Raw genomic sequence first — 13,952 nt, 5'->3', positions numbered from 1 at the left:
TTCCTGCTTATATGCAATGTATTTACTGTAAATTCTAAAAGATATGAAAAGGCAAACACGATAAAATCCCATTAGAGGAATATGCTAATATGGAAATATATCTTCATGGGAGCACATATATCTAGGTGTATGGAATATCTCCTGAAAATCCTTACTCTTGTGAAAAGAATTTATAAGCCTTATATTTATAACAGGCAGGAATACAGGCATAATTCCATAATCATGCTATAACAAAGGCCTTTCTTATTTGCACACAGCACACTCCTTTTTTTTTAGCTTTCTAATTAAAGTGCACATTTTCATAGTTAGAATTACAAAACCACAAACACTTTAATAAAATAGGCTTAGCTTCTTCTACAAAACTTTCTTAACAGGGACTGGACCTGAATGAGTTGTGCTAATCATGCATTTCTATAGGAAGAATAACTGCATTCTCCTTCTGAAAGTCTAACAGTAGTATTAGAATGCAAGACCAGTGTGGGCCCAAACAACCATAAACAAACATCTGTCGATGGATTTTCATTTTGTGCACTCTTGCAAATGAAGTTCTAGCCTGGAAACAAATCTTTTGAACAGATGGATATGCACTGTTTCTTGGAACTTTGAAATCTGTACAATGTGTTTGCCATAAACTATCCTTCATATGTGGTTTATGAAAGCAGATGACAGTTTGCATTGCCACTTGTCCGTGTTCATCCACTCTGAAAAAGATCAACTTGTAAACCTGGAAGGCATTAGCTGGCATAATACTACTTCTAAACCACCTTCCACCTGAGACTTTCAACATGCTTTATAATGTTAATTAGATAAGCTTTACAACACTTCTGTGAGGTATTTTACTACTCCTCTTCAACAATGGCAAACTGGAAGCACAGCAATATTAAGGCCAAAATGTTCAAGCCTGGGTACCTAACAATTGGTACCAACACCCATATATACTACATAATTAGTGCACATCAATTTAGGTGACTAACCTAAGTCTGCAGTCAGATATCTGGTTGCTCAGGCTGTGCTTCAAAGGCTTTAGAAACTCTAAAGCTATTCTAACACATTTTTCAGAGGTAAACATGATAGTAAACTTGATCTAATGAAGTAAAAAGCAGAGGACACATCAATTCCACTAGTTTACCATGCCAGGAAGCACCATGCTGAAATATTCCTCACATATTGTACTTCCCAAACCACGAGTAGCGTAGTAAGTTTTTGCCATGCTTGTGCTAAGCAGAGTTAATTAGAGCTATAGCTATAGATTGTAGAGCTCTGCCTGCCATAGGATGCCTATACAACCGCCTGTCACGGAGCAGTGAGTTTATCTCGTGAACCATGCTTGCATACCTAACAGTGCCAGCATAGTGTAGCACCCCTCAGCACCCCTGAAAGAATTTCATGATGCCCTGGATGAGAAGAACTGACCTTGACTTTAATTGAAATCAATTATATTGGCTGTTGTTTATATTACAATTCTGATCTAAATCACTTTTGAAAATAGGACTTAAGCACATTTGAAAACACGGCCATCTTTCCCCATTGAAATTCACAAAATGTTGGTGTAAGCTATTTCCCAAGTTTGTAGGAGAATATCCTAGATCTCCTGACTTCAAAGTTGCACTTCCCTCCAATAAAATAATTTTTCTCTGCCAATGAAACAGGATATTTCCCAAAGTATCTTAATAGCTCTAAAGCATCTAATGTCTCTGAAGCCACCAAGCTGTAAACTTTTTAATCCTTTTTTATAAACATGCCCATTTGAGATTGGTCATACATTAGATTTGCACATAATATTTTCCTTAGCGCCTACAATTAACAAGAAAACAAATATATTCTAAACTAAGAGTTCTTGGATCCCAAAATGCCAGTTTAGGCATAATACCATAATTTTGTGTGCACCCACAATTCTCAGTTGCTTAGCAGGAAATTGCTGGTGAGCAAGGAATACATGACTGGAACTGTGACACTAAAATGAGATCCAAGCCAACCTCCTCTTCCCCCCAGTAGATCTGGCAGAATTTGGAACACAGACTGAGTTTACTAAGCTAAACCATCCCTCCTGAGTAAATGTTAAACCAGTTTTAAAGCTAAAGGTGTAGGAAATGAGCTGTTCATTTTAAAGCAATCCTGCTTTAAAATTTGTATTTTAAACGCTGCTCTTAAAATAGTCGACATCTAGCTGTCTTTAAGAATATATTTCAAGTTCCTTTTTTTCATATGGTAACTGTTTTCTGAAATTTTCAGTGGTCCAATGCAGTTGCCTATGAATGTACAGAATGCTTAAGTGTATGTACCAAGGATATTCTATTCTGTTTTAAATAGTTTATCATACCATCCCATCTCTACAGTGTCTGACTGACTTCCAACAGTGCAAGGACACATACTGATAGTACATTCAGGTTCAAGGAACTTGGCCTACCCTTGAGGGCAGGATAATCGAAGAAGGACAATTAAAGGCAGACAAATGATTTCAGGAAGCAGTTGGCTAACATATCTGTGCTATTTAGTGTTAGAGTATACTGTCTCCTGAACAGCTTTCCTTAAGACACAAGCAATTAATCTGCCTAACAATAGCCCACAGTTCATGATCATTTGGAGCACACTATGTAACTATAGACAAGAGTAAGGAACAGTAAATCCTGTTAAGACTGTGGAAACCTGTATTTGTACACACCTGCTGCTCTGTGAGTAATAAACCAGGGCTGGAACACATTTTCTGGAGTGGTTTTGACTCTTTACTCCTCAACGAACCTTCTGGCCCTTCCTTAAAATCCGACCAAGACTAGGATTCATCACAACTAGTGCTCCAACGTGGAGCCAGAATATTTTTTGTGTGTGGAAAAATCAAAAATTGTCATCAGGCACAGCAGAAACCTCTTTTTTTTCTACTTCTCCATTCGGACTTGAAGAGTTTTACACGTTTGCCTAAGAAACAAACACATGTCAGGTACTACACTGGTATAGAATTAGTTATAGAAAACAAAGCAGAGATTTATGGACTATATAATTGTTTTTACTTATAAAGACAAAGGTACAGGATGACAGAAGCAAAAGTCAAATAGATTTTTTCCTTTACTAAAAAAAGCATGATATTATAGAAGAAAGCAATTATTAATTTCAGGGAAAAGTTGTAAACATATTTATATTTAGTATTCTACTTATAAAAAACAATTACATCAATAATGTTTATTTAATGTCACACCACCAGAAATTCATAATCCTGACAATCCAAATTCTGAAAAGGCGTTTGGAAGTATGTCCAGTGTTAGACCTGTGATATAAAAGAAAGAAGCATGAAATAGGAATTGTTTTTTTCTGGAAAAGCTTTCCATAAATGTTTTTTCCCCATATGTGATTAAAGAAAAAAAAAGCAACATTTTGTGAATTTAACATGTATGGACAATTAGATAAGAATTGAAGCCCAGAGCAGGCATCTAGATCCATATGTAAACACCTAAGCCATGTGTAAACTTTATGGTCAATTGATAATCAGAAATGGGGAATATGATCATTTTGGCCAGTGGAAACACAGAGTATTCAGCATGCCCCCAAATTAGACCACTTTATGTAGGTACTAAGTAGGCATGTCTACACAAGCCATGCTATTGCACTAGTGCACAGTAGAATTAGTCTACTGTGCATTAAGCATCAGAAAAACACTGTGTGCCTTTGCTACTGTAAAGTAGCATGAGCTACTGTGCATTTATGTAGTACCTCATATTAGAGGTATTAAAGTTAATGTGCAGTAGCAAAGGCACATTAATGCATGTGTAGACATGCCCAGTTGATATTAGTTTCTTACATTTTTGGCCTTAGAATTAGAGATTAGAAAGCATGTCTTTAGAAAAAGTTGCAATGAGATTACCATAACATAAACTTTATTACCTAATAACCCAAACAACTTGTTGTTTTACCTTTGTTCCTAAAGGTTAAAATACAATCAAAAGGTTTGTTGTTATTTTAATGTGTATGTGTGTGTGTCTGTATTTTTTGTATTTATTTTATATTTTCTTGAATGTTATGGTTTGCAACATCAATTGAATATTGTACAGACATTAAGTTTTTCCTGAATAAGTCACTGATCTCCCAGGAGAAACCACAAGTGTACAGATGTGCAGGCTTTTTCTCCCAGAGTAAAAATGGCCATTCCAAGAGAAATATAATCTAAGAACAACCATGGTTAAATCACTCCCAAGAGAGCTTCTCCTAGGAGACTGAATGTCTGTACATGTGATTTCTCTATAGAAAAGAACACAGACCTCCAGCATTCTCCCCGCCTCCCCACCAGAAGACAGCGTGTTACTCACTGGACTATGCTGCAGGGAAACACAGGCTACCATGGGCAGTCTGATTCAGCCAGTGAGGGCTACCATATGCATTACTGTCTATAACAGGAATTATAGAAAAGCAGGAACTTACCTGACGAGGCAGCCAGGGAGCGAGTAAGGAACACTAGCCGCCGGCCGTGAGACAAAGCAACTCTGAAAACATTCAGGCAGCTCCCCAAGTGTGCCAGAGCTCATCTGACAAGCTCTAGCTGCCTAGAGGGGTTATCCCAGCAATGGGGAAGCTGAGTGAGGCCAAAAATAAAAGCCAGCCAGCTGAACACTGCAGGAGAGGGAGACAGAAGGCCAGATAGCTGATGGATAAGCATCACGCCAGAGTTGCTTCTCCCTGGGTCCACAGTGAGAGGATCACACATATGGTTTGTGTATTAAAAAGGGCCCAGACAGAAAGAAGAGACAGGAAAGCAGGACCCTGCAGCCCAGGATGGAGCACTCTCTCTTGGGGTCTGAGAACTGAAGGGAAACCAGAGGTTGGTTCTGTATTCAATTGTTTACTTGAGAAGGGGATGTTTTGTTGACCTGAAGGTGGAAGGTTTATGTTCTCCAAAGACAAACTCTGGAGGTATAATAAACAGACTGTTTAAGGGACTCAACAACCCTCTTGAGGATGGGGTTGTTGTCCTAGTTGTTTACTTTTATTTTTACTTATCTCCTGTTCCATTATTAGAGTTAGACCAAAGCAAAAAAGGAATTAAAAAGAGAGACAAGGACTTAACTTATCTATGTGAGGTAAGGGAGCGGGTGTAAGGATGAAGGAGCCCTGCAGAGCAAACCTGAGATGGACACCAGGTCAAAGCTACACAGAAGAAACCAGATGTAGCCCTCTAGTTCCTAAATTACAACAAGTTGTGATGGGTGAAGATCAGTGGGTGACTAAGAACTGATGCCAGCACAGGTATGCTAGGGTCACCCATGGACACTGTCATCTGTTGCTGGGAAAACTAAGGGAGCCTGCAGAGCATGTCAAGATGTGGGCACAGCCTCTCTCCTCCCCCCCACCAAGCGGCAGTGTCAACACTGCAATCTCTCCACTCTTCAGGTCCTCAGCTTTTGAATGTCTGTGCACATTTCTCTGGGTAAATTGTTCACCAGGAGGACGAACCTGGGAGAATTTTCCCAGATTATTTGAATGTGCGTGCACGGCCTTACCTAATAGGACTCACTGGGGCAACCCTCCTTAGTGAAGACAAAGGATGAATGCAGCCCATTATTTCCTCTGAAGTAATTTTTGATCATTTTCTTACAAAAGGTAACTCTACTTAAATGTACATGTTGTGTGTGCGCAAATGTGTGTGTATATGTATGCAGGCATGTGCAATACCCAATACTTCTGAATGTTTCCTTATTTTAGCAGAAAACTGAAAGTTTCATACTAGGAGTGTTATTACATCATATAATACATTTGTATATAGAATCATAGAAAGTTAGGATTGGAAGGGACCTCAGGAGGTCATCTAGTCCAACCCCCTGCTTAAAGTAGGACCATCCCCAGCTAGATCATCCCAACCAAACTTTTGTTCATCCAGGTTTTAATAACCCCCAAGGATGGAGCTTCTACCACCTCTCTGGGTAACCTGTTCCAGTGTTTTACTACCCTTCTAGTGAGAAATTCTTCCTATTATCTAATCTAAACTTCCCTTGCTGCAACTTGAGAATGTTGCTCCTTGTTCTATCATCTGCCACCACTAAGAATAGTGTGGCTCCATCCTTTTTCAAACTGTCCTTCAGGTAATTGAAGACTGCTATTAAGTCTCCTCTCCATCCTCTCATCTCTAGACTAAATAAGCCAAGTTCCCCCATTCTTTCCTCATAAGTCATGTCCCCCAGGCCCTTCACCATTTTTGTTGCCTTCTGCTGGACTCTCTCCAATTTGTCCACATCCTTTCTATAATGATGAGGGCAAAATTGAACACAGTTCACTTCTCCAGATGTGGCCTCACAAGTGCTGAATAGAGGGGAATAATCACTTCCCTTGACCTACTGGCAACACAACTACCAATTAGGCCAAGATTCCGTTAGCCTTCTTGGCAACTAGGACACACTGCTGACTCATATTCAGCTCGTTGTCCAATGTAACCCTCAGGTCCTTTTCTGTAGCACTGCTGCCCAGCCAGTCATCCCCCAGCCTGTACTGGTGCATGGGTTTGTTCTGTCCTAAGTGCAGGACTTCGCACTTGTCCTTGTTGAACCTCATGAGATTCCTTTTGGCCAGTCCTCCAATTTGTCTACGCCACTCTAGCCTACCCTTCAGTGTATCTGCTACTGCCCCCCAGCTTGGTGTCATCTGCAAACTTGCTGAGGGTGCACTCTATGACATCTTGCAGGTCATTGATGAAGACATTGAACAAAACCAGCCCCAGGACTGACCCCTACAGCACTCCACTTGATACCAGCTGCCAACTAGACATTCCATGGTGGAATTCAGTATTATTTTACTGTTAGCTAAATAATTATATTTTTTAGCACTTTCCACCTGAGTCTCAAACTGAAGGTAAAAGTGGCAAAGTGTTCTTTATCTTGTTACAGAGGAACTATTCCATGAATAACTAAGCTTAACTATGACCTATTTTCTTGAACTATATGTGGCATATCACTTTTCAAGTAAATTTATAAAGCAAGTTTGAAAGGATATTAACAAACCATTTGGGCTCATGGCAAAATTAAAAATGGTTTGCTTACCTCTATGTAGATACCTGCCGGTTTGCTAGTCCACTACTGATGAGTTTCCTGCCTTTGTCCTAAGCTTCAGAAATTCCTCTTGTAATTTTCCCCAAACTTGCTTGCCAGCTCCCACTGCTGGCATTTTGAGGTAGTACACATATTTGGCCTCCAGGTACACTGCCATAGCTGAGGGAATATAAAAGAACTATAGAACAAGTTAGAAAAGAGCAAAGTAATAGCCAGGCAGGACAAAAAAAATTAAAAAAACAATTAATCAAGTACGATGTTCTGATAATTTTCCTCTCTCTCCATTTAGATCCTTATCTATCAGAGAAAAAATAATCTCTTCTTGCTAGAAAAATAAATTTCGGATTCAGCCAGGACAGGTGATTTCTGACAAAGCAGTGGGTACTCACTAAGAGAAAATGAAATTAGATTCAAGAAAAACTAATTTAAATTTTCTCCTGCACGGGTACCCACCAACCCATCCATCCACTTACAGGAAGTGACAAAGAGTAGAATAATAGGAGGGTGACAAAATAAATAACAACTGTCACCCTGTTCCTGCCTTAGTTCATCATGGAAGAATAAAAAAGAAAGATGGGAGAACTCTCCACCTGAGATCTTTGTCACATAAAGTTAGTACATGTACCATATCCTCTCTTTCCAAGGACTCATAGCTGACCAAGCTGTGGAGATGGGATAAGCATAATTCCACATACATCACAAACAAATTTCCCTGTATTCCCTTTTCTACCTTTAACTGAAAGAATCTCAATTTGAAAAGGAAAACTCCCTCAAATATTAACCAAGATATTAGGTGTAATGGCTAAGGCTTCAAGGAGGTTCCAAGTCTCTGAGAGTAGAGATAGAGGGGCATGGAAAGGGGAGTTGGTGAATGAGAATCCACAGTTATTAAAGAGATAATTGGGAGGTGGCTGGGTAAAATAGATGTAAATCGGTCAATATGGAGTAGTCAAAATGGTCTTTCTTAATATTACTAACCAACTTGAAGAAGAAGAAGAAAAGACAGAAAGACATAAGCAAGTACTGCCCAGTTATAAAAAAAAATAGACTATCCACCCTCAGTGCTAGAGGATATGACAGGCATGAAATTTCACATATATACCCTGTTGTGTTCATTGTCCACAAGTATATCATATGTTCCTCAAGAACATGTAGAATGTTACATTCTTTTTATGCTTAACTCTAGGAAACTGAGGCTGTAACATCATTCCTGAAATGGCTATTTGCCCTGAACCATGGAGTATTTTGACAAACTGGTATGACCCTACTAACACTGCACTGGTTCTTACTTTTGTCACCACTGGACTTCTCAGAGATCCTCTTACATAAGTGTTGTGGAGATTTCTCCCATGGAAGTGCAGACTTTAGAAGTAAAGAAAGATTGAGCAGATCGTAATTCATTAAAAAAAGGGGAATTCTATAGGAGGAGAGCTGCAATGCTGAGCTACAGGGCTTTTCTTGTAATCAATTTAACCTACGATTCCTGAGAATCTGGATAATCCTGTCAGTACAAGGAGTAACTACTTCTACTGATTCTATTGATTAGGTGGCCCAAGAAACAGTAAGTATGTGCACTTTCCTGACTCAGACTAGCTAAACAATGCTACCATGCATTTTCTAAAATCCAGAGGGGGAGAGACCAAAAGGCATGGATTGAAACTGATGATGGTCCTCTGATTGCAAAGTACAAGTAAGAGTTATATACCAAGATCTAAATGGATACAATATACCTATCTGAAGTCAAGGGGACAAAGAATCTTGAGAGACAATATCAAATGCCTTTAAACATAAATGGAATTTGCAAACTATTATATTCAACTTTGACAAGTTCCAGGATGGGAACTTGTCTCCTTTTATACTTTGAAAGTTCTGGAAGAGGAACTTACAAAAACCTTGGCAATTCTTGCTTTCATTAAATTAATGCCTGTAAAGAGAAGAGCTTTGCCACATTGTCAAGAAATTACTGTTATTTTAGCCTGTGGAAAAAGATGATAAGCAGAGACAGGGGAGTGGGATCGTGAAATTCTAGAAGTCCTAATGGGGTTATTTTAATAACCCATCTGCTTGCAGTAGTAATTGCCAAATTTCTTCAGTCTTACTTTGATGCGGATGAGGGGTGTCTATAGAAGTGCTCTGGGACTGGGGTGGGAGTACATTACAGTGGCTATGAGAGCTGCTCGATATTAAAGCACCCAGAGTGTCATGTGTATCAACATACTCCCACTGAACAATGGTGGCGGAGGTGCTTTAACTAAAGCTTATCAAACAAGCTTTAGTTAAAGCACCCTTACTGCCATTTTTCAGTGCAGGAATATTGATACTGAAGTGTAGTAATTACCACAATCCAACAGACACGATTAATCAAGTCTGCTCTAACATGTAATTACAACGTGTCAGAGCAGCCTCTCTGCATGTGCATAGGTGCCTGGGCTTCCTAAGCTAGCAGGCTACATTTAGAAAATAGATGCAACTTGGTGGCTTGCTCTGACTGGAGTCTGGAAAATATTTTCTAATATTGGACTGAGAGTGGCAAAAGGAAAGATTGTTTTGGAACTGGTGAAACTTGCAGTTGTGGTAAAAGGGTAACTCCTTTGTACCCTGTAGAAAAGGGCTGGGTTTGGCCCAATAAATATTCAAATCTATAAATGTTTTAATACTTTTCTTTACTATACTATTATCAAACATTCAACCTATTGAATGGTATCTGGATAAAGTTTGTTTGGAAATCATATCCCATTTCTATAAATCTTAGACATTCAACATGTTGAATTCAGCTTTCGAAGGAAGCAACTACCCAAAAATCTGGCAATACCATAGGTTCCAATATCCAAATTAGTCTGAGATACTTTTACTGAAAATGTCCCTTTAGATCTCAGTGAGATTTTTTTTTTTTTACTCTGTAAGCATAAAGGAATCAGCTATGGACAGGATTGTGCAAGTCAAGATTATACCATCTACACCTAATAAAAGGGAGGAGCTTTCAAGGACCATGTTAGAGAGCTATATTTTTCACAGCATAAAGTCCTTGGTATTTCTTGCTCCACCCAAAGAAAATTAGCTTTTCCTATGGGATGGAAGAAGGACTAATTAGTTTTGGAACAGAAATAAATCTTGGTGGTTGTATGTAACTGAATTTGATATCAGTGTTAGGCAGTCCTGATGATGGACTTGCCCTCCCTGACTTTGGACTATTCTAATAACTCTTCCAGTGATTCTGGTATCTGAAATGTGCTCTCCTTGAGTTTTCTTGAGGGAAAAGCAGCAGGTACTCTCCAAGCTTCTCTTAGAAGCTGCATAGTGGAGTTTTATTTAAGATAAAACAAACAAGATCTACCAGCTCACCCATTTTGTTCTGCGAATAAAGGTATCAGAATCATCCAATGCAAACTGGTCTGAAACTCAGTCTTTGAGGACCTGTCTTCAAACCCTAGGCCATCTACCCAGGGGAAGAGGTGAAAATTGTGTCTCTGGATGAAAGTCTAGTTAAGGTAATGAATGACATAAGGTTTCAAGGGCAAACTTGTAAGCCATCCTGTGCTGAAATTTCTGGTCAGTCCCTTGTGGTAATGATCGAAAGAAACTGCAGTGCAGAATGAGACAGGGAGAGAGTGGTCCTTAAGTCTGCCACCTCACAAGCACCTCCTTCCCCTCTGATTCCTCCTTGTTCCTGGATGATCTCTCTCTACTGGGTAGCTGAAGGAGTAGAAGCAGCTGACAAGGAGATTCAGCAAAATAATGTGAGGCCTCTGCAGGACATGCTAGGAAATCAGGTCATCGCACCAGACAGCAAAGCTAACCTATTTAACAATTTCTTTGCCTCCATTTTCCTGAGCAGGGACCAGGTCATCCCCCCACACCGGGACCCCCGTACACCCCAGGGAAGGCATACCCACGCCTAGGGTCAGAGAGGACGTAGTCAGGGAACTTCTGGAGGAACTGGGCATATTTAAATTAGCAGGTTCTGATGATCTCCACCCCAGAGTGCTGAGGGAATTAGCAGAGGTCATTGAGGGACCCATGGCATGGCTTTACGAGCACTCATGGTGCTCTGGTGAGGTGCCAGAGGACTGGAAAAGGGCCAATGTTGTTCCCATTTTCAAAAAAGGGAGGAAGGAGGACCCAGGAAACTTTAAGCCAGTTAGTCTACCTCAGTCCTAGGGAAGCTTTTTGAGAGAATTATCCTGGTGCATGTCCACAAGGGGCCATCAGGGGAGATTATGCTTAGGGGCAACCAACATGGGTTCATTAGAGGCAGGTCCCATCAGACCAACCTGGTGGCCTTCTATAAACAGGCCACAAAATCCTTAGACGTTGGTGTCACAGTGGACATAGTCTTTCTGGACTTTAGGAAGGCCTTCAACACTGTCTCTCACCCCATTCTCATTAAAAAACTAAGAGACTGTGGTATTGATACCTACACAGTCAGATGGGTCACTAATTGGCTGGAGGGCCGCACCCAGAGAGTGGTAGTGGATGGGTCTTTTTCGACCTGGAGGGATGTGGGCAGTGGGGTGCCCCAGGGCTCGGTCCTCGGTCCTCGGGCCTGGACTGTTCAACATCTTCATCAGCGACTTGGACGAGGGGGTAAAAAGCACCTTGTTCAAATTCGCAGACGACACTAAGATGTGGGGAGAAGTGGGCATGCTAGAAGGGAGGAATAAGTTGCAACTGGACCTGGACAGGTTACAGGGGTGGGTGAATGAGACTAGGATGGGTTTCAACACTGAGAAGTGCAGGGTACTGCACCTGGGGAGGAAGAATCAGCAGGATACCTACAGGCTGGGGAACTCCCTTCTCATCAGTGCGGAGGCAGAAAAGGATCTTGGAATCATTATTGATGCCAAAATGAACATGGGCCAACAGTGTGGGGACATGGTCAGGAAGGCCAACCGCACCTTGTCATGCATCCACAGATGCATCTCAAGCAGGTCCAAGGAAGTGATCCTCCCCCTCTATACAACATTGGTCAGGCCGCAGTTGGAGTACTGTGTCTAGGTCTGGGCGCCGCACTTCAGGAGGGATGTGGACAGCATTGAGAGGGTCCAGAGGAGGGCCACCCGCATGGTCAGGGGGCAGCAGGGCAGGCCCTACGAGGAGAGGCTAAGGGACCTGAACCTGTTCAGCCTCCACAAGAGAAGGCTGAGAGGGAATCTAGTGGTCGTTTACAAACTAGTCAGGGGGGACCAGCAGGCATTGGGAGAGTCCCTGTTCCCCCAAGTACTACCAGGAGTGACAAGAAATAACGGTCACAAGCTGGCAGAGGGTAGATTCAGACTAGACATCAGGAGGCACTACTTCACTGTCAGGATGGCTAGGACCTGGAACCAACTTCCAGGCGAAGTGGTGCTGGCTCCTACCCTGGGGGTCTTTAAGAGGAGGCTAGATGAACACCTTGCTGGGGTCGTTTGACCCCAGTACTCTTTCCTGCCATGGCAGGGGGCGGACTTGATGATCTGCTCAGGTCCCTTCCAACCCTACCAACTATGAAACTATGAAACATCCATATACTGGAAAAGGCCACCAAAAATACCAGAGTCTTCCTAGCACTCCTGCAGCAAAGGTGGAGAGCCTGCAGTTAAGTGGAGCTGAAAATGAAAAAGGAAGCCTCTCTGATCTTAGCATTGGGCCCACTCCACCTAATAAAGAAGTAGAGAAAACAAATAGTCTAGGCACAGCCTTCAAGAAACATCTCTGCTCTCTATCATAGATGCAAAAAAAATTGTTCTGTAGACATAACAGTATCCCAAACTCACCAGCAAAGGGAACTAACAGGCAAACTGAATAAAAAAACCCTCACATGTGGAATCTTTTGGGACAAAGACAGAAAATAGAGGGAGAAAATAATGCTTGAAAAATCTTTTATTAATTCATTGATTTAATCAATATAACTTGTAGCCCATTAGATATTTCTCCTTTAAAATTACAGAAGCATTTTCCTTCACCTGCAGGGTAGATACGGAAGCTTTTAAGTTTTGTGAGTGAAAATAGTGAATTCTGGATGCAGCCTTAACTTATATCAAAATATACGTTCTACAAAATGTGTTGTTACCAAAGTAACCTTGCTGAAAGTGTGACATAAATGATTTCACTGATAATGATTTATATAGAAGCTCTCCTCACATAAGAGTTAGGGAGACCTCCTGTAATAGCCAAGGGGACAAATCCCAGGTTTACCTTGATGAAAAATAGCTGGGGAGGAAAAAAGAAAAACAAGACAGGATGCAAACCTGCTGCTAAACAGGCAGCAGACAAAAAAAAAAACTAGAATCTGTGTTCAAAACTCTCTTCTTTCAAGTATCATGTTGACAGTTTCCTCGTTCTCAAAAAGGCTACATGCTTCAGTGAAGCATTTCATCTTCCCTGATCTCCTTACCTGGTTACTATTTTTATTTCTCCCTTAACTTTTTTCTCAGTAACCCCAGGATTTATAGGTGCATGAAATGATTAAAATAGGTTCAATACATCCATTTGAGAGTAGAAGCTTGCTTTGGTGTGGGTCTACTGGAACATTTGCAGTGGGCTTCCCCAAAACACTTGTCTGTGGAAATCCATTTCTTAGCTTGACATCAGAAATGCCCAGAAGTCCTAACATTCAGATTTGATGTGTGGGGCTCTGACAGTCAAACTTATTTGTATTTGTAAATAGATATCTATGTGCCTGATTCAAAGTTCACTGAAGCCAACAGAAGTTGTTCCATCGATTTCAGCAAACAGAGATCCTGTACAACTTTTCCACCTGAAAACCAAGTAAAAAACGCTAAAATTGTATCTGCAAGTAGCTGTGGTACAAAACTCGTGGGAACCAGGAGGAAGACCAAGTTAAAGTTAGTTTGGGAATCAGGCCCAGTAGCTGCAATGTAGGTGAGCTAAAATATCTATTGAAACCTTAAATTTGTACCTCCTCAGTTTTGGGAATTCACTTAGTTTTAG

General features: G+C 40.9%; 1 protein-coding gene across 4 annotated transcripts in view; it reads right to left on the bottom strand.

The window, feature by feature from the left end:
- FAM19A2 (family with sequence similarity 19 member A2, C-C motif chemokine like) overlaps positions 1–13,952 on the bottom strand; it is a 345,875-nt gene that overhangs the window by 8,726 nt on the left and 323,197 nt on the right. Inside the window, exon 6 of one of the 4 annotated variants that reach the window (XR_003093019.1) lies at positions 2,663–2,913. The exons of 1 other annotated variant lie outside the window; for it this stretch is intronic. Coding sequence is in view for 2 of the 3 variants with exons in the window: in XM_025198782.1 (XP_025054567.1) it covers positions 4,522–4,596 (75 nt within the window). In the remaining variant the exon portion in view is untranslated. Of the gene's footprint in view, positions 1–2,662; positions 2,914–4,428; positions 4,597–13,952 lie in introns of those variants that run through there. 2 more of the 4 variants (XM_025198782.1, XM_025198783.1) reach the window with 2 other exon arrangements.

This window comes from Alligator sinensis, unplaced genomic scaffold (genome assembly GCF_000455745.1).
Source record: "Alligator sinensis unplaced genomic scaffold, ASM45574v1 scaffold375_1, whole genome shotgun sequence".
Lineage (NCBI taxonomy): Eukaryota > Metazoa > Chordata > Crocodylia > Alligatoridae > Alligator > Alligator sinensis.
The sequence above is the reverse complement of the archived record's forward strand: the minus strand, read 5'-3'. Positions and strand labels throughout refer to the sequence as shown.